The sequence below is a fragment of the Hyaena hyaena genome, unplaced genomic scaffold, assembly GCF_003009895.1.
Source record: "Hyaena hyaena isolate Hyena2069 unplaced genomic scaffold, ASM300989v1 scaffold_47, whole genome shotgun sequence".
NCBI classification, from domain to species: domain Eukaryota; kingdom Metazoa; phylum Chordata; class Mammalia; order Carnivora; family Hyaenidae; genus Hyaena; species Hyaena hyaena.
Window position 1 is genome coordinate 2,632,634 of NW_024080679.1, and position 23,822 is coordinate 2,656,455.

At 51.5% G+C, this 23,822-nt stretch overlaps 1 protein-coding gene and 1 pseudogene across 1 annotated transcript; one reads left to right on the plus strand and one right to left on the minus strand.

The window, feature by feature from the left end:
• The first annotated feature begins 10,434 nt into the window (after nt 1-10,434).
• RAX (retina and anterior neural fold homeobox) lies at nt 10,435-14,646 on the plus strand. The gene is made up of 3 exons (XM_039230489.1): nt 10,435-10,723; nt 11,032-11,285; nt 14,158-14,646. The coding sequence occupies exons 1-3, from the start codon at nt 10,435-10,437 to the stop codon at nt 14,644-14,646; spliced, it is 1,032 nt and encodes a 343-aa protein (XP_039086420.1).
• A 7,815-nt stretch (nt 14,647-22,461) lies between these two features.
• LOC120230807 lies at nt 22,462-22,641 on the minus strand (annotated as a pseudogene).
• Nucleotides 22,642-23,822: the final 1,181 nt, after the last annotated feature.

Consider the following 23,822-nt stretch of genomic DNA (forward strand, 5'->3'; position numbering starts at 1 on the left):
CTTTAAGGGGATCAACAAAATTGATAGGTGCTAGATAGATCACTCGAGAAAAAAAAGAAAGAACACAAATTAGCAACGTCAAAAACAAAACACAGCATACAGCGTCAGATTCCTACAGATGTTAACATTTTAATAAGGGAACATTATGGAGAACTTTTTGCCTACACATTTGACAACTCAATTGTCTCAGTTTGAACTTGATAGATTCTTTGAAGAAAATGCACCTTACAAATCCTGACACAAAATGAATAGAATAACCCCATGTTTATTGAAGAAGCAGAAATAATTCTCAAAATCCTAGCCACAAGAAAATTAAATTTATACATATCCCAAATTTCAGTCTTTCGTTAGATATAAACATATGTCTAGAATTTACACAAATATATATTTTATTTTATTTTTTTAATGTTTTATTTATTTCTAGGAGAGAGACAGCATGAGCTGGGGAGGGTCAGAGAGAGAGGGAGTCACAGACTCTGAAACAGGCTCCAGTCTCTGAGCTGGCAGTCAGCACAGAGCCCAACGCGGGGCCCGAACCCACGAACCGCGAGATCATGACCTAAGCAAAAGTCGGACGCTTAACCGACTAAGCCACCTAGGCGCCTTACAAATATATATTTTAAACCTTCACAACTCAATAGTAAAAATTTTTTAAAGCAAATACATAAAGAGGGAAAAAGAAGTGAGCAGAGATTTCAAAGGAAGATACACAAATGGCCAAGCATATGAAAAAGTGTTCCATGTAATTGTCGGGGAAATGAAAATTAAAAGCAATTACAGAATGACATACTACCACAGACCCACTAGACTGTTTGCCATTATATTTTTTTAATGTTTATTTATTTTTGAGAGAGAGAAAGAGAGAGAGCGGAGGAGATGCAGAGAGAAAGGAAGACACAGGATCCGAAGCAGGCTCCAGGCTCTGATCTGTCAGCACAGAGCCTGACACAGGGCTCAAACTCATGAACCACAAAATCATGACCTGAGCCAAAGTTGGACGCTTGACTGACTGAGCCACCCAGGTGTCCCTAGATTCTTCAACATTTTAAAAACTGACAAGTGTTGGTGAGGATGTGGGGCAATTGGAGCTCTCCTATACTGCTGGAGGAAATGTGAAATCGCACAACTAGTTTTGGAAAAAGTTCTGTCAGTTTCATATGGAAGGTAACAGTCTAAGTAACTACACTATCCTCTGACTTAGCATTTCACTCTTAGGATTTGGAAGCACCTGTCCTCAAAAAGACATGTCCAAGAATGTGGAAGCAGTCCAGGTGTCCATCAACAGGTGGATGGATAAACAACTATGGAATATTCATACAACGAAATGCCAAGCAATAAAAATGAATAATACACAGGGATGCCTGGGTGGCTCAGTTGGTTAAGCATCTGACTCTTGATTTTGGCTTGGGTCAAGATATCATGGTTCACGGGATCGAGCCCCATGTCAGGCTTTGCACTGATAGTACAGAGCCTGCTTGGGATTCTCTCTCTCCCTCTCCCTCTCTGCCTCTCCCCAGCCCACACTCTTTCTCTCTTTCTCAAAATAAAGAAACATTTTTAAAAAATTAAAAATAATAAAAAGTAAAATACTTTTATGATGGAAAAATCTCAAACCTAACCAAAAGTAGCATCGCAAGTGTACCAAATGCATGCGTATCCAAGCTGAGCTTCTTTACCCTACACTAAACTGCTGCTATCCTCAAAATACTATGCATCACCCCCATCTATCAACTGAAGACCTCATTCTTAGATGGTGTCTCATTCCTAGAGCTGTAGAAAGAGAGCATAAGCGCCCAAAGCAATGCTTGTTTGCTTTCTCAAGTCATTTCAGAAAACTTTAAAGATTTCCAAGTTGAGTTTCTTTAAATCTCATTCCTTTGAGTGACAACGCACACACCCTTTAGTAAGCGCAGTGCAGGGCGTTCTGACATCTGAACGTAGACACTTCCGGGAGCATCTTGAAAACTCTACTGAAAGCATCTGGTGGTTAATTAGATTGGTCAGGATATATAAGATCAGCATTTTTAGGGCTTCAGGGGTCAAAGGAGAAAGTACAATAAACATTTACAAACAAATGTCTATGAAATTGTGGTCGTCTGTAAAAGTAAAGTACAGCTAATCGTCTGCAGGAGCATTTGGAAAAAGAATGGCATTTCCTAAGATGGTGCACCCCGCTAAGAGAGAAGCCGGAGTGGGGGGCGGGGAGACGGTGGGCTCTGAGTGTGGTGGCTGCGTTGGCTGTGGCCTTGCATGGAGCCTGTCTCCTCATTCGATGAACTCTCACATCAAAGGCGGAAGAGGAAACCCCAAGCCGTGCTGATGCTAACAAGACTGGAGTGGCCTGAACTGACTTTTGAAAGCGATCAAATGGTTTCTGCGGACTATTTAGGAAGGAAAGCAAAGCAGTTTGACGTTTTCCAAACACCTGGGAAATAATTAGTCTTTTGAAAATTTTCCAATGACTGATGATCAGCATGTGAAAAAATATCTACTTATGTTAATTAATAGCTGTGTGAAATCAGACAAGTTTCTTAACCTGTTTCCTCATCTGTAAAATATAGTTCCTTGCTGTTATTCATTAAATCAACCACCACCATGTGTAGCACATGTTCTAGATGCTAGGACTCCAATAGACAAGGTCCCTAATCTCATGCAGCTTAGATTCTAATGAGGGGAGACGGTAACAAACAATTAAATAATAAATAAGAACATTTTGGAGAGTGGAAGGTGCTATGAGCAAAAATAAGATGACAAGAAGGATCATGTGAACATTTGGGGGAGAGCATTTCAGACATTGAGAAGAGTCAGTGCAAGGGTCCTGAGGCGGGAAGGGGCTTGGAGGGTTTCAAGAGGAGAAAAAGACCAATGTGGCTGTAGCTCCATGAGCAAGTCAGAGCAGATAGGAGAGTGGCCAGAAGTGTTTGATGAGGTCATGTAAGAAGTGGGGAAGGGGTAAATCTTGACCCCATAGGGTGCTGTGAAAATGAAATGAGAATTGACTTCCTGGTAACTGTCCTTTCAAAAAGAAGAGGGGAAGAGCATCCTGGAGACGGACAAAAATCTGTGTGTGGGGTAGGTCAAGGCTGCTGCAGAACGGATATCTTCGGATTTGCCTTCCTAGCACTCTAAAGAGGATTGATGGGCTCCCAGACCATCATCCTCTTGAGATAAATGTCTCTTGTGCTTCCCCTAGACACTCTGAATTCAATTAGTTTAATTAGAAAACAAGTAAAGAGGAATTATCCTAATATAGCTTTGCTCCTAACAACTCAAAAAAAAAAAAAAAGGCCCACTTCTTTGGCAGAAATCCAAAAATCCTCTTTTATTTACATATTCTGAGATCATGATGCAAATGTCCCATGTTGCCGGCAAAAGAAGGTGGACATCTCTTACCCAAGAGGTCATATAATAGCTTTAATAATACTTTCTGACTTCTTCACTTTTTAATGAAGTAAGAACATTGGTATGTTAGCGAATATTTTTAAACCACTAATGGGGGCTGGGGGAAGAGGGAGAATGCCCGATTTTCAGTGCTTGCCAATCTCTGCGGTGACAATATTCCCACTATGACTCATTTCAAGCCACTAATATGACATCAGTGAACTCAGGGCTGGGAAGGGATACTAACCATCTGCTCTCACAAGCCACTAAGAACTGATTCCAGCACACCAGTGGCTAGTTGTTTGCCCAAATGCCCTGCAAATTGACTGCCAAGGGAATTTTTTCTCTTATGTAGAGGCCACTTGGATTGGCATCAGCTGCAAAAGTAAGCTGAGGACCAAGGCCAAGGCAATTGGGTTGGTAAATGATTAGGGAGTGGTATGAAGAGTAACTTCCTTGTATTCGTTCAATAAACATATTCCCCCAGGATTGATGCACAGGCTTACTCAACTATAAGCGTGGGACTTCCTAGCGTAGAACCCTAAGAGCTTTAGAGAGTCATGAAGAGTCATGGAGTCTGGAGACTGGCCCCCTGTCCAAGCCTTGCCACAACCATTCTGTCTCATCCTGGGCAAATCAATTCCTGTCTCTGGGCCCCGATTTCCGCATCTCCAAAGGAAACTTTGGGGCTAGGAGTGAGAGAGGGGACAAGGTAATCACTAAGCTTTTCCTTCTAGGTCTTAAACATATGATCTTCTGAAATATCAGAAAACTAGGTCCGAGACTAGTTTTAAGTACCGGTGGTCCTAAAAATATCGTAATTGGGAAACGATGGGAATGGCAAAGGACAGCCTTCTTGCTAATTAACGGATGATTTACAGAGAGCCAGGGTCTCTGTGTCTACACAAAAGGAAGTCTTTCAAACAGCCTATTACCACCGGGGAAACTCAACAGCTCCCAACTGCCCTTGGTTTCATCTTGTGATTAGGTAAAATGTCTGTTTCTTTTTTTTTTTTTTTAAATGTTTTATTTATTTCTAGGAGAGAGACAGCGTGAGCAGGGGAAGGTCAGAGAGAGAGGGAGTCACAGACTGAAACAGGCTCCAGGCTCAGAGCTGGCAGTCAGCACAGAGCCCGACGCAGGGCTCGAACCCACAAACCGCGAGATCATGACCTAAGCGAAAGTCGGACGCTCAACCGACTAAGCCACCCAGGCGCCCCTAAAATGTCTGTTTCCATCTGCCCATCTGAGTGGCTCTCAATTCAGCCAGAAATGCCTAGATGATGCCCATCTCTTCATTGATGTGTGTCTTTGAGCCACAATTGTATGAAGGAGTTATTATTCACTGCAGGATGCTGATATTAACATTCATTTCAATGTAGTCTGAAAATCATGGAAGATATTCAGATCGCCATATTGAGCAGTCAACTGACACATGGGAAGCATGTTTATCATCTGTGCCAATTTGATAAAAGTGGCCAACGATATTCATTATTGGTTGTCTACTTGTAAAAATGGGTTTTCCGATAAGCACCTCTAAGAACACTTTCCTGACTTTCCTTCTGTTGTGTTTCAGGTAGGAAAATATTTCATTGAGTAGGAAGATTTGGCAGGGAGAGAGGAACAAGCACTGTGTGGTGTATCCTTGACTCAGTGCGTCAGAGCTAAAGAGTTTAGTCGTTGTCTTTTTTTCAGCCGTCAGCAGCCCATGACATACAACATACAGTACTGTACAGAGGAGAGTTCTCAACATCAAAGGCGGACAAAATAAATGGCACAGGTTGATGCTCAAAATATAGGGGCACCTGGGTGGCTTAGTCGGTTAAGCGTCCGACTTTCGCTTCGGTCATGATCTCACGGTTCGTGGGTTCGAGCCCCGCGTCGGGCTCTGTGCTGACTGCCAGCTCAGAGCCTGGAGCCTATTTCGGAGTCTGTATCTCCCTCTCTCTCTGACCCTCCCCTGCTCACGCTGTCTCTCTCTCTCTCTCCTAGAAATAAATAAAAATATAAAAAAACAAAACAAAACAAAATAAAATATATATTGTTCACCAAACACTGTGAGTGAATTGGAACTATGGGAACAGAGAGAAAATTCTCCAAAACTTTTTAACTTTTTTAACTCACACGTCATCCAAACTATAGTATTCTTATGTCCTCTGACTACGAAATGTTCTTTTTTTATCTGCTAGTTCTCTTACAGCCACGGGAAGATTCGCAGTGCTTATCATATAAGCGCACCCTATTGGGAGGGAGTACACACGGTGGTTAGATGGACATATTACTGAACACACACTTATGTCCTGATTCCACCCAAAACTAACTGTGCAACCTTGGCAAGTGATTTAACCTGTATTTCAGATGCCTTGTCTATACAATGGAAATAATAATATTGTCTACCTCGTAGGGTTATTGTGTAGGTAATCCATATAAAGTACTCAGAAGAGTGTCCAGTGGCATATAGTATTCAAAAAATAGTAACTGTTTTATATATATATAAATATATATACATATATATACATATATATATACATACATACATATACATATATATAGGGAGAGAGAGAATTTATACATATATATATTTGAATTTGTTGAATTTCAGTGTGTGTTGCGTATATGTGTGTGTTTCATGTTTATATGAGTTTTGGCTACAATTAAAGTGAAGTTGCCTTCACTGAAAGATATATGAGCTAAGCAGGAAGACATGGTCCTCCCGTGTGGTCAAGTGGGGTTATTCTAGGATAAAAATACATCCACTAAGGGAAGTGTCAGCATTCAGATGATAGAGGTGCTTTCATACACTTTATAAAGTGCTATCACATAGGCCCTTAAATAAACTTTTTTTTCCCGCCAAAACCTAAAACATGGCTTCAAGGTGAAATTGCTAGAGGCTCTTGTCAAATGCCCTCGGCTCACTTTGCGAACATGCCTTCTGTTCACCCAGCGCACAGGGACTCCATTCTACAAATGTTCATCTCTCGGAAGAGTGTTCCGGGGGAAGCAGTCCATCTAGAATCTTCCAGACACCAGTCTTCCCTCATGCATCCAAAATAAAGGAGCCACGTTGCGCTACAACTTCCCATAATTGCTGGTTACGTTTAGATGTCATTGTCTTCCTGCTAGCCTGTCCCCACTCCCTTTCTCCTCAAAATCTCCCCCCTCCCACTTCAATTATAGTTCGATATTGTCCTTCCCACATCACCCGTAACCTCCGCTCCGAAGAGACTCCCAAGCCCCGACCACCCTCACTCTCCTCGCTTCTGGAAATGTTTCCCCGGGCCATGCCAAGCCTAAAGGGGCTTTATCATCTGTTTCAGTTCCAGTCTGTATTGGGGGGTGGGGGGAGGTGGGAGGAGGGATTTTTCTTTGATCCACCTAATGAATTAATGAATTAAACAGCGATGGAGTTCAGAAGGCAGCCTCCTTACTTTTGCTGAAGTTGGGCTGATTTTGAGCTGGCGTAACTGCTGGAAAAATGCAGCTTCATGCTAGAAGAATTAGGGACATGGCCGAGTCCATTCATCTTCCCTAATCGAGTTCTTGGGAAACACACATGTAGATTAGCCCCTAACAATGACCCCCGGCTGATTGCTTGGAGTACCCTCCACCGTGCCCACAATGGTATTGACTAGCTCTTTATGTCCTGCACAAAGGAAGCCCCAACCTCCCCTTGCCCTGCTTTGCCCTGTTTCCCCTGAAGTCCCTCACCAGTGGCTGTTGAAGTCTTTTTCTGCTTTTCTCTCAGGACTCTGAAATAAACAGTAAATAAAAGCTAACCTCACCTGGACCTACAAGGGAGAGCTGGGCAGTCCCGGAGAGAATTAACTTTGGAAAACAAGGCTATAAGCCCCTTAGCGTGTCGGCAGAAGCTTAAGAAAACACTGCCCATCTTTGTCTACCAGCGATTATAGAGATCAATTTACTATTGGGGGAGTTCACATAAAAAGCGTTCGTGGTCATCGGGGAAGCAGCAAATACCAATCACCTATCCCTGTGGCTGTCCTCTAGTCGCCAAGGCATCAGCACCTCGGCCACCCGGTCTATGTAACTGACCTGTGGGTCATTGTGGGGGGCCACCAGACTGGGAGGGCACTGCCTTGGGCAGCCTAGAAGGCCTGAGGGCCCCAGGGCGGTCTTTGCCTGGACTGTGGTGGAAACCTCCTAAGGGTTTGTTTGCTAGTCCTGGACACCAGCGCCTGTCTACAGGCTCTGACTTCATTTCCCTGGAAGGCTAAGCTGCCTCCAGGAAGGATTACAGATGGATGGAGACTGTGGGCTAAGGTGTGCTTTCATTCTTCTCATAACCATGGCACCCTCCGACATTTATTACAAATGAGCTGTAGGCAGAACACACGGGACAAGGAGTCAGGTGGTCTGAGTTCTAGTCCCCACCCCTCCACTTAATAGCTGTATCGTGTTGAGCCTCAGTTTCCTCTTCTATAAAACGGGGACAGGGGCACCTGGGTGGTTCAGTCGGTTGAGTGTCTGACTTCTTTCCCGTCATGATCTCACGCTTTCTGGGTTCGAGCCCCACACCAGGCTCTGTGCTGACAGCTCAGAGCCTGGAGCCTGCTTCAGATTTTGTGTCTGCCTCTCTCTCTGCCCCTCCCCCCTCAAAAATAAACATTAAAAATATTTTTTAATGATAAAATAAAATGAGGCAAGCACATTCGTCCCCCTCACCTCACTAGGTTTCAAGGATCCTGTGATGTGAAGTGTGAAAAGGCTCTGACAACTATACAGAATTGTGCAGAAACTATAAAGTGCATATTAATTATCATTGATGTATATAAAGTGCATATTAATTATCATTGATGTAGCTTTCTCTTAAACCACAACTTCTCACTTGAATCTGAAGCTCAATTTCTATCTACTGCAAAGTCACCCTGCTTGCTATTTTAATTTACCTTTTTATAGGTCTACTAAAAAATAGAGCGATTTGTGTAATGAGCACCTCTATATGCCCATCAGAGAGAATTCATCATCCTACGATTCTTAATGGAGTCACACATCCTTTTTCATGTCCTTCTAACACAGATTTAAAAGTGTGACTTTGGGGGCCCCTAGCTGACTCACTTAGAAGAGCTCGCAGCTCATGCTGGGTGTCAAGATTACTTAAATAAATTTTAAAAAATAAAATAAAGGCTGGGGATCGGGAAATATGCGTTTCTCTCCCCCCCACCCCTTGTTTCTTCCTCTGTCTTATCTCCCAGGCTGGATGTTAAACTCCTCAAGGCCAAAGCCCGGCTGGCCTTTCTTTTGAGGTGCTAGATGGCCTAGGTCAGTGCAGGACCTTCAGAAGGGAGGCAGTAAACCCTCCTCTGAATGGAAGAAGAAATTAATGGTGAGGGTGGGGGCCGGGGGGAGACGCCCCTGCTTGGAGATCGGGGCCCCTATTACAGAGGAGATTTTAAGAAACTATTTTGTCTATATAAGACAATGGATGTTAATTAAACTTACTGTGGCAATCATTTCACAACAAAGGTCAGTCAAATCATGAGACTGTACACCGTAAACTTACACAGAGCTGCGTGTCAATTATATCGCAATAAAACTGGGGAAAAGAAAAGGAATCCCTAGGTCCTTAGATTTTTAGGAAAAGATTTTGGTTCTCGTTTCCTGCCAACAGTTTGATGAATGCGGACGGGCGCTGGGTCTGGCATCAGATTTGAGAAACAACAGCCTTATCAGAGCTGATAACAGCCCTGGCGGATGTGAAAAAACGCTTGCCTGCAGGAACCATCATTCCACTTAGTCTGTGGCTCTGTCACTCTGCGCCACGGAAGGCCCGTGGGTCTCCTCAAGTGGAAAGACATGCACACAGCAGATTCCACCTATAACCTACCTACCCCCCTTCCCAGGGACGTGAGAGGCCTTCACCCCAGACAAGGGTCCTTCCCAGCCAGCCTGAGGCTGGCCCACCTCCTTGGCCTGCAAATCGTTTGGTGGGGAGAGGGTTTTCAAGGAACAGTATACGAAGGTGAGGGACCCCTGGTGAAGTCTTCCACCGGGCCTGAGCCTGGCAGCGGGTCTGACTTGGAGGGCAGAGTGGGGGGCTCCCAGCCTCCTGCTGGGCGGTGGGGCACTTGAGGTCACCGGGCGTCCAGGCACAGATGGCCCCACCGCCTCCTGGGGCTTGGCCATGGAGTGAGGGAGTCCGAGGGGTCAGGAAGAAGTAGTTAAAAATATATAGACAAACAAAATAAACCCAAAACCGAAAGTCCGAGGCTTGGGCCTACGGAGACGAAAGAGGAGTGTGCCCTTGGGAATAAAAAGAGGGCGAGAGAAGGGAACATTGAGACTGAGAAGTGTGCGTGGCCTGCCTTCCTGCGCCTTAGAGCCTGGACGTAGTACGCTCGCTCTTTCCAAAGTCGCCCCGGGCACTCTGCCTGGCGGAGGAAGGGCGCCCGAAGGCAGAGGCGAGTCTGGGGTCGGGGGAAGTGATGGGGGAGGTAAGTCCGAGCGGCGAGGCAAGCCCACGGGGCGGTGGGGGAAGGCGAGGCAAAGGGCGTCGGCCCCTTTGAGGCCAGCCTGGGGGAGGCGGGCCCCAGGGGCGGGGCCCCGGGCCTGTCAAACTACCCGCCGCTGTTCCCTCGGGGTTCTGTTTGGAGTGTTTGCAGCCCGTCGAGAGGTGGAGGGTGGAACGTTCCGAGGGCCGGCCCCGCCAGGAGCGGCGGAACCAGGCCCCCGAGGCTGGGCGGGGGAAAGGCCCGCCTCGCCGCGGGGGGAGGGGCCGAGGGAAGAGCCCGGGGCCGGCGGGGGAGGAGCCAGGGCGAGCGGGCTCGCCGCCTTCAGCACCCGCCGCCCCGGCTACCCCGAGTCCGAACTTCAGACTCCTGCAGCGACCCCGGCGGCCGCGGCCCGAGCGCTCGCCCACCGCCGGCGCGCGCAGCCGGGGCCCGCGGCGCCCGCCGAGCTTGACCTTGGGCCGGGCCCCTGCGGGTGGGACGGCGGCACCCGGGAAGCGCCGACCTCGAGCCTCTTCTCCCCGTCTCCGGAGCAGGCTGCGCTGCAAGAGCGCGGGCCGCGCCCTCCCGCCTCCGGGCGCTCCCCATGCACCTGCCCGGCTGCGCCCCCGCCATGGCCGACGGCAGCTTCTCGCTGGCCGGCCACCTGCTCCGCAGCGCGGGAGGCAACACCTCGCGGCTGCACAGCATCGAGGCCATCCTGGGATTTACCAAGGACGACGGGATCCTCGGTTCCTTCTCGGCGGAGCCGGGCTCTCGGGGCGCCAAGGAGCGGGATAGGAGGCCGGGCGCGCGGGCCGCTTGCCCCAAGGCGCCCGGGGGAGGCGCCGAGCCGTCCCCGCCGTCCGCCCCGGCGCCTGCTCCCGAGTACGAAGGTGAGTGCTCCCCGCCGGCCGTTGCGGGGCCCTTAGGGGTGCCCAACCTTAGGAGCTCTGCAAGAGGAATGAGCCCCAAACCTTAATTTTTATTAAGGCGTTTGGGCGCGCAGTTGGGGTTGGGGGTGTATATGCGCTTCCAATGTGCGTTCAGAGAAAGCTTAGAGGCCCCGCGCAGCCTCACCCCCGACCTCCAGGTCCAACGCCCGCAGGAGCCCGCGTCCGGCTGTCGGCGCCCGAGGGTAGGCGGAGCGGGCCCACGGGTCCTCCGGGGAGTGTCCCTGACCTCTGGGGCGTCTTCGTCCCAGCCCCTCGACCCTATTGCCCCAAGGAGCCTGGGGAGGCGCGGCCGAGCCCAGGGCTGCCGGTCGGTCCCGCCACCAGCGACGCGAAGCTGTCGGAGGAGGAGCAGCCCAAGAAGAAGCACCGGAGGAACCGCACGACCTTCACCACCTACCAGCTGCACGAGCTGGAGCGGGCGTTCGAGAAGTCTCACTACCCCGACGTGTACAGCCGTGAGGAGCTGGCCGGCAAGGTCAACCTGCCCGAAGTCCGGGTCCAGGTAAAGCGCCCAGATCGGGCCCGGGAGGGTCCCAGGCCCAGGCTGCCGCCGGTGCCCCCTTGAGTCCCGGCGTCTACGCATTTAAGGTCACAGGCTTCCCATTGGTCTTCCTCGACCCAGCTCGCCCAGAACCTCGAAGGAGCGTCCAGATGTTCCGTGTGCCCCCACGGCCGCCCCCGGGACATTCGGTTCCAATTTGTAGTAGCATCTTCCTGTTGGAGGTTGGGGGTTCTCCCCCTTCTAACCTAAAGAGAGGAATTAGAAACGGCCGGCTAGCGGAAGACCGGCAGCTCATTAGACTCCCCTGGGATTGGGGCGGTGCGCGGTGAGCAGAAAGGGGGTGTAGGCAGCATGTGGGGGGGTAGCCGGATTGGGGCCCCGATGCCAGCCGCTCACTAACTGCGTTCACCCTGTTGAGAAACGAAAACCCCGTCTTCTCGCAAGGGCCCTGGCGCCTGCAGTTGAAGGTTTTGGTGGATTTAAGAAACTGACTTCTGCTTCTTTGGTGTACATCCAACCAAACTTGCTGCTGCTGCTGCTGCTGCTGCTGCAAAGAACTTCTCTCTCTCTCTCTCTCTCTCTCTCTCTCTCTCTCTCCCTCCCCACCCTCTCTCTCAAAGGGGTTTTCGCTTTAATTAAAGCTGAATTATCTTTAATCCCTGATCATTAAAATATTTGAAAGCCTTAAATATTTGCTAGTCATCTGTGAAAAATCTGGGAGGATTTCCAAATTAGGAGACTCTGCAGAGGCCTGAAAGGGAGTCATTGGGAACAAATTTCATTGCATCTGAAAGGCGGTGGAACTAAGATGAGGCTTGTGTGTGTGTCCTATGAATTAGATTTCCAGGAAGGGAAGATATTCAGACGTTCGGGTGCGCTTTTAGCCTGACCTTAAAAGTAAAAGGGGACAAGCATTTGCCTTCTGTCCCTTCTGCTTATTTAGGAGTTTAAAGTAACGAGTAAATATCATGGTTTTTAAAACTAGTTCCCTCATGTGACTCAGGATGGCAAGGACCGTTCCATTTCTCTTAATTTGGGGACATTAGATGCTGGAGTGGTTTCACTGAAGGTGTAGACATTTTAGCACCTGCTTTTCAGGGAGAGAGGGTGGGGTGGGGGAAGAAAAGAACGCAGTGGAAGAGACAAAGCCTTCCAGCCACAGGGGCCGCCTTCACATCTGACACCACCTCTGTTCTACCTTCCTGCCTCCCTCTTTATTTGTTCACGGATTTGGGCTCTTCCTCTAAGTCATCGGCCTCTTGAGAACAGTGTCTGCGACTTCTCTGGGACCACAGGGTCAGCACAGCGCCCAACATATGGCGGGTTCTTAACACATGGCTATGATGTAATCAGATGGGGGGGGGTCTATCTACTGTGGGCCTTCAGCTGTGTGAAGGGCAGGAATACAGCCCTAGAAGAAAGGACTGTCCCATCCTTAGCTCTCTGACTCTGCATACTGGGTGGAAGATTAGAGCGGATGTTTTGGGGGCTGGAGTAGGGCATGCAGGGAATTAGTAGGATGGGAGCCCTCCCCATGCTGATGTTTCTCTTCTCTCTATTATCAGCAAATATCTCTTGTTTCTGGGGGAAATTAGGGCCTCAGTTATGTAGACGAATCCTTTGTGGGAAGAGGACAGGGTACTTACAGTTTTCTTCTTTTTCTCTTTCCCCCCCTAAATCCTACCCTTGTGTACACTTGCTCTGCTCTGGCCAGGTGCTGGGGGACTGTTTCCTCGGTGCTTCTAGGAGGACCCCTCCCCCGTTGACTCAAAGCGCTTTCTCCCTTCTAAGGTCCGAGCTTTCCTCCTATTTCCCTCCATAAATATAACACTAAAGCCACCAGTTTGGCCAAAGTTCTTTCTGATTCTCTACTAAACTAGACCAGCTTATTCTCTCTTTTGTGTCCAAGGGTGGTAACGTGGTGGTGACATGTTTGTCACACCTTTCCTTTTGCTTTTACTGAATCAGCAATAGACATTTTATCATTAAGACACCAGATTTCACTCTTGGTGCAGGCTTTCCATATGGAAAGGAAGGAAGGAAAGAAGTAAGGAAGGAAGGAGGGAAGGAAGGAAGGAAGGGAGGGAGGGAGGGAGGAGAAAGAGAGAAAGAAAAACTTGAACTCCTCTTAATGTCAAAATTGACTCCAAAAAGTCAACGTAAATATAACAAACTTGAGCTGTTGTAATCATTGGAACCCATTTAAAAGAAACATCAGAAATACTAAACGGATATCAATTAAACAAGAATGAAGATCTTATTAAAGCAGCAACTCAAATAAGCTCTGGATAAAATAACCCCCACTTGCTTCTACCAGTTACCGTAAGCAGTAATTCCTGGAAATGGCTGTATTTTAACACCCAGGGTGGCCAGTTGGGGCACTTAGAGTATTTGTTTATACACATGCTTATAACAGAGACAAAAGGTAGGTGAAGCACAGAACGCCTGAGCCAAAACCAGCCACTGAGAGCAGTTGCCGTCCGGGAGGAAGCAGAGTCTAAACTAAAGTGCCAACCAGCAGGTGACCAAAATTTGGTGCGATGTGGTTTCCGAAATCCTAGGTCCGATTCCCAAGGTTAACTTCACTTTTTTTTCGCCCCGAGCCCCTGCTCCGTGCCAGGAGTGGGGAACAGATACAGCCACAGCTATGGGTGCGGTAAACAGGGACACGAGTGGATCACGGATGGGACAAGGACTCAGAGACGAGGGGGAGGCAAAAAGGAGAAAACGGGGTGCAAAAGAAAGGAGAGCGTAGGGGTGGAGATTTTCGTGGGTACGGGGTGGGCAGGGGGGTCGTCCAGCCTGGCGCAGGGCGGGGATGCGTCCCCAAGCCTCCGCCGCAGCCCGACCGCCGCTGTGCTGCCCTCCGCAGGTGTGGTTCCAGAACCGACGGGCCAAGTGGCGGCGGCAAGAGAAGCTGGAAGTGTCGTCCATGAAGCTGCAAGACTCGCCCCTCCTCTCCTTCAGCCGCTCGCCGCCCTCCGCGGCTCTGGCGCCCCTTGGGGCGGGCCCGGGCGGCGGCGGCGGGCCGGCGGGGGGCGCCCTGCCGCTCGAGTCGTGGCTCGGGTCGCCGCTGCCGGGCGGGGGCGCCACGGCGCTGCAGAGCCTGCCGGGCTTCGGGCCGCCGGCGCAGAGCCTGCCCGCCAGCTACACGCCGCCGCCGCCCTTCCTGAACTCTCCGCCGCTGGGCCCCGGCCTGCAGCCCCTCGGGCCGCCGCCGCCCGCCTACTCGTGCGCGCCCGGCTTCGGGGACAAGTTCCCGCTGGACGAGGCGGACCCGCGCAACAGCAGCATCGCGGCGCTGCGCCTCAAGGCCAAGGAGCACATCCAGGCCATCGGGAAGCCGTGGCAGGCTCTGTAGGGGCACCGGAGACCACATCGGTCCGGACCACCGTCCCGGGAGCCGCCCCGGAGCCGCACGCGCGCATCCCTCCCCTCCCTGGGGTCCCCCCCCGCTCGGTCACCCTCCCGAGCCGTCTGAAGCCGCAGCCAGGCTGGGCCCCCGGCGCACCGGGGAGGGCTCACCGTCCGGCCCCCAGGGGCCCTATGGCCAACCTGGCCCTGGTGCCGGAGGGGTAGAGGCGGCCCGGCCCCTCGGGGTTTGGGGGACTCAAAGCGCCTGACCTAGACGTGGCTACCCCCCGGGAAACGACAGCTGGGCGGACGGAAAGGCCGAGAAATAGAGTTCGAGGGACTGTTTGTACGCGTAGTTTGAAGTCCTGGGGAGGAGAATTAAAAGTTGCCTTGTTTTGGTTTGACTCTGGTTAAGGGCGCTCAGGCCTCGGGGTCGCGGCGCGCGGCGCGTGTGCGAGTGGGGGGTGCGGGGACGCACCGAGTGGGTCGCGGAGCGGAGGCCTGCGCAGGCGCTGGGACTCCCCCCTGCGTCCCCTGCCGGGGGCGCTGTGCTGCTGGGGAAACCCGGCGCGGGGCACCAGAGCGCCCCCCCGGCCCAGGCGCGTGCGGGAGCCGCGAGTGTGTGCGGTGCCTGGTGTTCGTAGCCCAAGACTCCACCCCCGGCGCGTTCCTAGGCCTCTACCTGTAGCCCAATAGCCAAGCTGCGGCTGCTCCTTTCAAGGCTCGACGCCCAAGAGGCGTCTACATCGCCTCTCCCAGGGTGTACGGGTGAAAGTCCCGAAGCCCGTGCCGGCCCCGCCTCTCTCTTTTCCGCGCGCCGCCCCCCAGGACCCCTCTCGGATCGCTGTCCGGGTCACGGGCTCGGTGCCAGCCCCTGCTACCCAGGACTGATGCCATTAGTCCTCCAAAGACTGGGGGCAAAGCGACTTTTGCTCTCCGGATCCTGGCGCCTCTCTCGCTTCCCCAGGTCGCCCCTCAGCCCCCAGCCCCCGCGGTTCTGCTTAGTGCCCGTCCCGGGAGCGAGCTGCGGCGCTCGAGGACGGTGTCCCTGGCACATCCCGGCCGCGTCCGCTGTCCTTCGGCGCCGGCTCTGGGGCAGGAGGGAACCCAGAGGTCTCCCCCCGCCCCCCCGCCCCGCCCAGCTTCCAAAGCACCCGCGGCACTCGGGGAGTCCCCCGCGAAGGAGAGCCCGGGACTCCCCGCCGGAGCAGCCGCGGTCTCCGCAGGCGATCCTGGAAGCCGGCCGCCTCGGAACGACCCGGATTCCCGGAGCGCGGGTCCTCCGGCCTCCTCGCTGTGAGCGCCGCCGAGAAGACGCGGCCGGAGCCCTAGCGCCGTCAGCGCACTGCGGTTTGTCGTTCGTTAGCCCGGTAGTGAGCCACCCCAGCCGCCTTTCCTTGTTGAAATGAGCCCTGGGAGGTGGGAAAGGTACAGTGAGATCTACTGTAAGGCTCTGGGTGACTGCCGAGGACCCCACCAGAGGCGACACACAGTGCGACCCGCTTCTCCGATCCCACAGTAGCCGTGCTCTTGGGCTCCTGAAACCAACCCGGAGAGCGGATGACTGTCCTGGGCGGGGGTGGGGGTGGGGGTGTCGTCGCAGGATTCAGGCCTTGCCTCGAGGGTCCTGAGAGGCTATAGCAGCATCAGAGCTGGGTACGCCTTGACCCTCCTGTGGTGCCTTGCATACAGCAGGCTGCTCAGTAAGGTTTTGTTGAATCTGGCATCCCCCCCCCAAGACTTAAGAAGTAATACCTGAACTTTGGGGGGGATGGGGGAGGATGGATGCATTGGCCAAGCGATACCAACCATTGGCATGAAAAAAAAAAAAAGGTAAACACAATGAATGTGTCAGTAAATTTCTTTCAGTGTGGAGGATCCTCTCCTCATTCTTTAATGCCCCCGGGTAACCGGGAATGATTTATTCAGAGTACTCCCAACTTCCCTGGTGAGTGCTGGCTCTGTCTCCCTCTCCTTCCCGCAGGCCTTGGCACCTCTGACCCCGTCCAGCCTACCACAAGCATCTTCCTTGCTTCCCTTAGATCACTTCCATGATTATTCATTTTGCCTCCTTATGCCATTTTCCCTCCTATGCTTTTTTTCATCCGCACCTTTCCATCATTTCTCTCTCCTCTTTTACTACTTAGTCTGAAAACGAATATTCTAAGCCCTCTCTTGAGACACCAACAGAGCGAGCCATACCTTGACTTCAGGGACAAATCCTTGGAAACTGATCAAAATACGAACAGCTAATGACCCTTGAAAGCTTGTCACCGGCTGGCTCTCCTGCAAGCAGCTTACATCTATTGACTCAGTTAAGCCTCACGGGGACTGTGCCAGGAAGATACAATTAGTCTCACTTTATAAATGAGGAAACTGAGGCACAGAGAGATTGCCCCAATTAATAGTGCTTGTAAGTGGAATAGCCGGACGCTCTGGTCAGTTCACGACCCTAGGGCGCTGTTCGGAAAACACTTGCCCAGTAAGTGCTCTATTTCAGTTCCCAGGAACAACTCATTAGGCCACTTTGGGAATTAAGATCCTGAAGTGCCAGCGGTCTTTCCCGGGTTTCCATCTTCCCCGGGCTTCCGTCAGCCCCAGCGCCCTTCTCCCCCCACTCCAGCTCCAGGAGTAGAGGTGCAGAAGAAGCGGGAAGCCAGGACTTAACTCAGGCTGGAGGTGAGAATGATTTGCGCTAAAGGACATTAAGCCCCAGACGACCCTGCCGCAAGGGATGCTGCGCAAGCTCATGACTACAGAAAGCACTTAGCAGAGGCGCTGGTCAAGGTGGCTTCCGAAACGAGATTCTGCTGGCTGTGATTTGGGGTGGTCGCAGGTTTTTCCGGGATTCGGGTTAATGGTCTCCTGCACTTGAAAAATGGCTCTCGGGTCCTCCGTAATGAGGCTGTGGGTTTGGCCCCGGAGGGCTTCTTCCAGTGTCCGCTGAAGCGGAGCGAGAACCAGTGGGGAGTGAGTCTACAGGGTTCGCGGAGGAAAGACACTGCTGCCCAAGCACAGCGACCCGGATCTCAAGGCAGGCGCGGATTCAGGTGACGCGTCCAGTCAGTCTAAGTGGGGGGGCCTTGGGAGCTTCCTCCGCAGAAGGCGACCTAGGCCGTGACCCGCCGCGAGAGGAAAGCAGGTGCATCTGTAGCCGCTCGCTCCGGGTACCCGGCTCTGAGCCGCGCGGGGCGGGGCTCCAGGCCGGGGGCGGGGCGGGGCGGGGCAGGGCGCCTCGGATTGGGCCACTCCGAGAGGAGGGCGGAGTCAGGCGCGGCCTGGGGAGCTGGGTGCCCCCGGGAGGGAGTTCTGCACAGACCCTGGGCTAACCTGGAGACCCCGGACGCGCGCAGCCTTGCCTCCCGCCCCGGCCAACGCCCCAGTGTTGGGAGCGTTTCAGTTTTCCGGTTTTCCCCAGTTTGGAGGAGTCTCTTCTTGCCCATGGGAGCGCCGTGCTGATACTGCGCGCCTGGTCTCCGGACTTTGGGTGGCGATTTTTCTCTCCCGCAGGGACGCAGGGGACTGAGGGTCGCCCGTGTCTGGAGCCACGGGGTCCTGGGGCGGCCGCGGCCCCCGGGGCCCTCCTCGTCCGTGTCCTCCGCGCTGCGGGCGCGTCCACGCTTTCATCCTGATTGGGTGGATTGCGTGCGCCGCCCTGCGACCTGCGGGCCCGAGTTCCGACCCCTGCTGCCCAGGAGGGTGATCGGGACCGGTGTGGGGGACACAGGGTGGGAGCACTGGGAGAGGCCCCCTAAGAGCGGCAGGCTTCGGCCAGGGGTCAGCAATGGGCCTGGGGTGGCCCCGATGTATTTACTTATTTTAAACAGGTACTTCAAGTTTGGGAGAGGGGAAATCCCTGCCCGTCCCCCACTCCCGTCTCCAGTGAATCCAGAATCCAAAGGGCGAAGGCAGGAAATCCTAATCCTCCGCTCTCTCCGCCAAATTCATCGGTTAATTGAAAGTCTTTGCGGCCAGATTCTGGAAGCGGGGGCCGCCCAGGACGCCCCAGCCAGGAACTCGTCAGTCCCGCGGGCAGGGTCTGTCTGGGAGGGACACGGCGAGTGTGGACTGGGCTGCCCCAGCGACTTTAACTTTGGACTTCACGCCTCGCGGCCCCCGCCCCCTCCTCGCCCCGCCCCTCCCTCCCCCCCAGCCTCGCCGCTGGCGCTTCTCGGTCTCAACCCAGGCGCTCCTTTCCACCAACAGAACCTTAATACACGAATAGAATCCAAGCCTCCAGGAGGCCAGCAGGAAAAGATTTCCGGGGAAGATAAAAATAATGAAAAAGCCGGCACTTCCTGTCTGCACAGCAAGCGCGAGCCGCGCACCAGCCGCGGGGCTCCGCCCGCGCCCCAACTCGCCTGGGAAAGCGGCGGCCCCGCAGCGCCCGGCGGGTGCGCCGGACCCTTCAACTGGCGGATGGTGTGCTTTGCGGCCAAAGTCGTCCCCTTAATTGGGAACTGGCTCTAATAATCTGGCCTCGGCTTGTTAACTGTACAATAGTGGGCAGAGTTAATGACTCATTAGTGATTAATTCTTTAACTGTGCCTTAATTACTCAGTGTAAACCCCCTTTCGTAAAACTGGATTAAATCGTCTGGATCCTTGGCCACGTCTCTCCCAGCCCTGGAAGACGCTAGGAGAACGCCAAGTGCCCCCCAGCTTGGGCGGGTCGGCTTCTTAAAAGCAGGTGCAACGGCGTCCCTCAGCCTGGAAGTGGGGCGATCTGTGGGTCAGCGTGGCTGTGACATTGCCTGGTCGTGACCTTCAACACCTTCCCCCCCAACCCCACGACAGAGCTGGATCTCCAAGATCTCCCCTCCTCCCTCAGCAGCTACCCAACACGCCTGCGACGTAACACCTCATTTTAGAAGCTTTCCTCTGCTCAGTATTTAACATGGGTGTGTGTTCACACTAGATTTTGAATGAATTGTACACAATGGTGCTTTCCTTCAAAAGTTACCTGAGAAAGTTCTTTCCAGTGCTAACAGTAGCTGGACTCTATATATAGTCTCTCCATTTATACTTTTATTTTTTTTTAATGAGCCTTCGTTTTTTTCACCTTCTGAATTTTCCTGCAATCTTGATCCCTTCTGGAGACTTTTAAGGCACGGCAGGCATATAACGATGGACAAAGAGGAGTCCCCACCCTCCCAACGACCCTTGGATGGCTCAGTCAGTTGAGCATCTGACTCTTGATTTCCACTCAGGTCACAGCCCCCCATAGGGGAAGCACCCAGTAATTCATGAGCACCCAGTAATTCCGCTCTGTCAGGTTCTGAGCCCCCCATAGAGTTCCCTACTGAGCGTGGGGCCTGCTTGAGATTCTCTCTCTTCCTCTGCTCCTGTCCCCCCCACCCCCGCCCCACACACATGATCCTTCTCTCTGATAAAAATAATAAATAAAGATCGAAAAAAAGGATCTCCGCCCTCAAGGAGCATAGTCTAAGTAGAGGAAATGACACATTTCCACATATGTTTTCAAATACCTATTGTTTTTCTCCATTTGGTGTTCCATAGGCCATCCAATATAGATTATGTTTGGGGCACCTGGGTGGCTCAGTTGGTTAAGTGGCCGATTCAGCTCAGGTCATGATCTCACAGCTAGTGAGTTTGAGCCCCATGTCAGGCTCTGCTGAGCCTGAAGCCTGCTTTGGATTCTGTATCTCCCTCTCTCTCTGTCCCTCCCCAACTCACACTCTGTCTTTCTCTCTCAAAAATAAAAATGAGTATACATTAAAAAAATCAAAATAGATTACGTGCAAAACAAAACAGATTCATTCATCTTAACTCTATGGCTTACAATAAACCTCCTTAACACCCTTCTCTCTTTCTTCCTTCCTAGCCACCCAGTGGATATGAGAATCATTCTTGAAGTCTTGAGACAAGTTACTTTCCGCTTCCTTTCTGCCTCTTCTCTCAGCCACATAGCTTCCAAACCTTAGCTGCCCAGAAGAAAGATACCTCCCAGCCTCGCTATCAATTAGATATGATTAAATATATACCAACTTCACAGAAGGGAAATCAGTTCTAGGAAGCAAGTTCTTAAAAGTGACCAGCGTGCCCTGGCCAACCCCCTCCTGCAGTCTGTTGCCCACAAGGCAGGTGTGAAAGGCAGGGGTTGGACCCCCCCATCTTGGACCATGTCACGAAGCCATGTGTTGAGGGTGTCGAGTAACAGGACAGAAGGGACCATATGTGCTAAATCCCTGACACTGGAGCACCACACTAGCTCTGCATTGCTCTCTGGGCTATTTTAAGTCTATTTTGTGTCACTGTCAGCCACACCTAGACCTAATTCACTCATTCCTTCAACACCTACATGCAATTACTTAGCCGCATTGATTTTACTACAGAACGCCTCTAAATTTATCTATCCTTGACTTTCTCTGCCAGTGCTCTAATTCAGGGCTGTGTTATCTCTCCCCTCATGCATGGCTGCTCGTGGCGTACAGAGTTTCTCTCGTGGCACTGACCACATATGCTCCTGTGTTATGGTGGTTTCTTCAGATTCATTTACAACCATTTATTGAGTTCTCTCTCTCTCTCTCTCTCTCTCTCTCTCTCTTTGCTAGACTCTGGAGCTATAAAGATATGGCTTCCATATGGATCTGCTTGTCATTCAATTTTCAATCAATCCTTCACACTATAGCCAGAATTAGGTATCTCAAACAATTCCTCTGCTTAAAACAATTTCTTAAGGCCTAAAGGGCAAAAGCTGAGCTCCTGGTGAGTAGGGCATCTGAGGCTCTTTTGAATCTGACCCTGAGCCATCTTCCCAGGTTCCTCTCTGGCATTCTTCCCCTCTCCTTGCCCTCCTCTCTCCCTCTTTCCTTTCTTGCCCTCTGTTCAAGTGACACCAGAGTACTCTGCATGTCACTGGCCCACCATGTGCTTATTCACTTTGTGGCTTTGAGCACCAATTTTCCTTCTGCCTGGAAGGACTTCCCACCTTCCCGCTCCTGGCAGGCTCTGTGAGGACCTGGCCCAGATGCCCACTGCGCTCCGTGCAGCTGACCTGCGTTCCTGCAGCAGTCAGTTCCTTGTTCCCTCTGTAGCACATGCCCAAGAGCCCTTTGCTGATGTCCGCTAGGGGGCTCCTGGAGTACTTACCCCATAGTGTTGTCTATCGTCCCTGGGAAACTGTAGGGGCCTTAAAGGCAGCTGTCAGATTCTTCTCGGCATATTCAGGGCCTGACCCCGTGGAAGCACCCAGTAATTGATGAGCAGTAACTAATACGAGGGGTATGTGATCCCCAGAGAAAGCACCACATTCTATAACAGCTTATAACAAAGAAAGCTGCCTTAGCCTGTGAAGTCACAAAATCATGAAATCATGGGAGACTTCCCTAAGGAAGTGACAAACTGAACCTTGAAGGGAAAACAGGGAGGTCCTGAGGGCTAGAGGAGGTCACCACACCCGCAAAGGAGGAGGGAACAGGGTTTGTCCAAGCTTCTCAAACTAGGCTGGTCTGGTGGGAGCCATAGGACAACTTCGAGAAAAAGTATAGGGCTTACCAAGACTCATAAGAAGGGGAATTTTGCAACGTAGGAGAACCCAAAACTAACTCATGTCCACTGCTGGTGGTGACATGATCACGTCCTATAGATCATCCTGCCTGTAGCGTGGAGAAGAGCTTGGAAAGAGGTAAGAGAGGATTCTAGAAGACCAATCAGAAAGTTATTAGTAGAAACTGAGGGAAAACGGAAGCTTCGCCTCATGTAATGACAAGGTGGCCAGGTTGGAAGTTGAATGAGGAGATTGTGAGTTCAGGTTGTTGTTGTTGCTGCCCCTGGTGGGGGTGGGGGTGTGTGTGTGAGGGGGGAGGTGCACCTTTCCTGCAATACCAGGTCCTGGTGGGTGCAGCCAGAGCAACTCCCACTCCGTCTCCCTGCCCCCCACATCCACTGAGTATATTGTCTTCTGATACAGGACCCATCAGATGTCAAACTGCTAAGAACATACACTATACTTGATCTTAGCCAAAAGGCTGAGAAATGATTTTTGTTTTTATTTCAGTTTTGGTCAAATGAGTTTGAGGGAAGACATTTCCAAGTACTGGTTTGGAGCTCAGGGAAAGGATCCGACCTCTGTGATCAGGGAACAGAAGATAACTGAAGCCTTGGGCATACAGGAGGTTGCCCAGGGGGAGGGAGCCAGGGGTAGCAAGAGGGCACCTATGTCAGAGCCTTGAGAAACGCAGCCTTTGGTGAGGTGTTGGAGGAACCAGAGGAGTGACAGAAGGAAAGTGTGGGGACTTTGGGAACTGAGGATAGAGAGTTCCAAAAGAGAAAGAATGGGCAACAAAAACTGCCATTATTGGGGGCACCTGGGTGGCTCAGTTCGGCTAAGCATCCAAATCTTGATTTCGGCTCAGCTCTTGATCTTGCAGTTCGTGAGTTCTAGCCCCACATCGGGCTCTGTGCTGACAGTCTGAAGCCTGCTTGGAATTCTCTGTCTCCCTCTCTCTGTCCCTCCCTCCCTCACTCTCTCTCTCTCTCTCAAATATAAATAAGTAAAATTAACAATAGAACTCCCCTATGACCCAGCAGTAGCCCTGCTAGGAATTTACCCAAGGGATACAGGAGTGCTGATGCATAGGGGCACATGGACCCCAATGTTCATAGCAGCACTCTCAACAATAGCCAAATCATGGAAAGAGCCTAAGTGTCCATCAGTGGACGAATGGATCAAGAAGATGTGGCTCAACGGAATACTACATGGCAATGAGAAAGAATGAAATCTGGCCATGTGTAGCAACATGGATGGACCTTGAGTTACGCTGAGGGAAATAAGTCAGGCAGAGAGGGACAAATACCATATGTTTGCACGTATAGGAGGATTAGGAGGAACTTAACGGAGGACCGTATGGAAGAAGAAGGGAGGAAATGGTGGGGGGAAGGGGAGAGAGGCAAACCATGAGAGACTGTTGAATGCTGAGAATAAACTGAGGACTGATGGATGTGGGGGGTGGAGGGGGGTGATGGGCGTGGAGGAGGGCACTTGTGGGGATGAACACTGGGTGTTATATGGAAACCAACTTGACAATAAACTAGTTGTAAAAAAAATAAAAATAAAAATAAATAAATAAACTTGAAGAAATTGCTATTAATTTCAAAACTTGAAAATTAGCCAGTGATGAAAAAAATAAGACCTCATTCCTGCTTCCTACAGGGGGCCAGG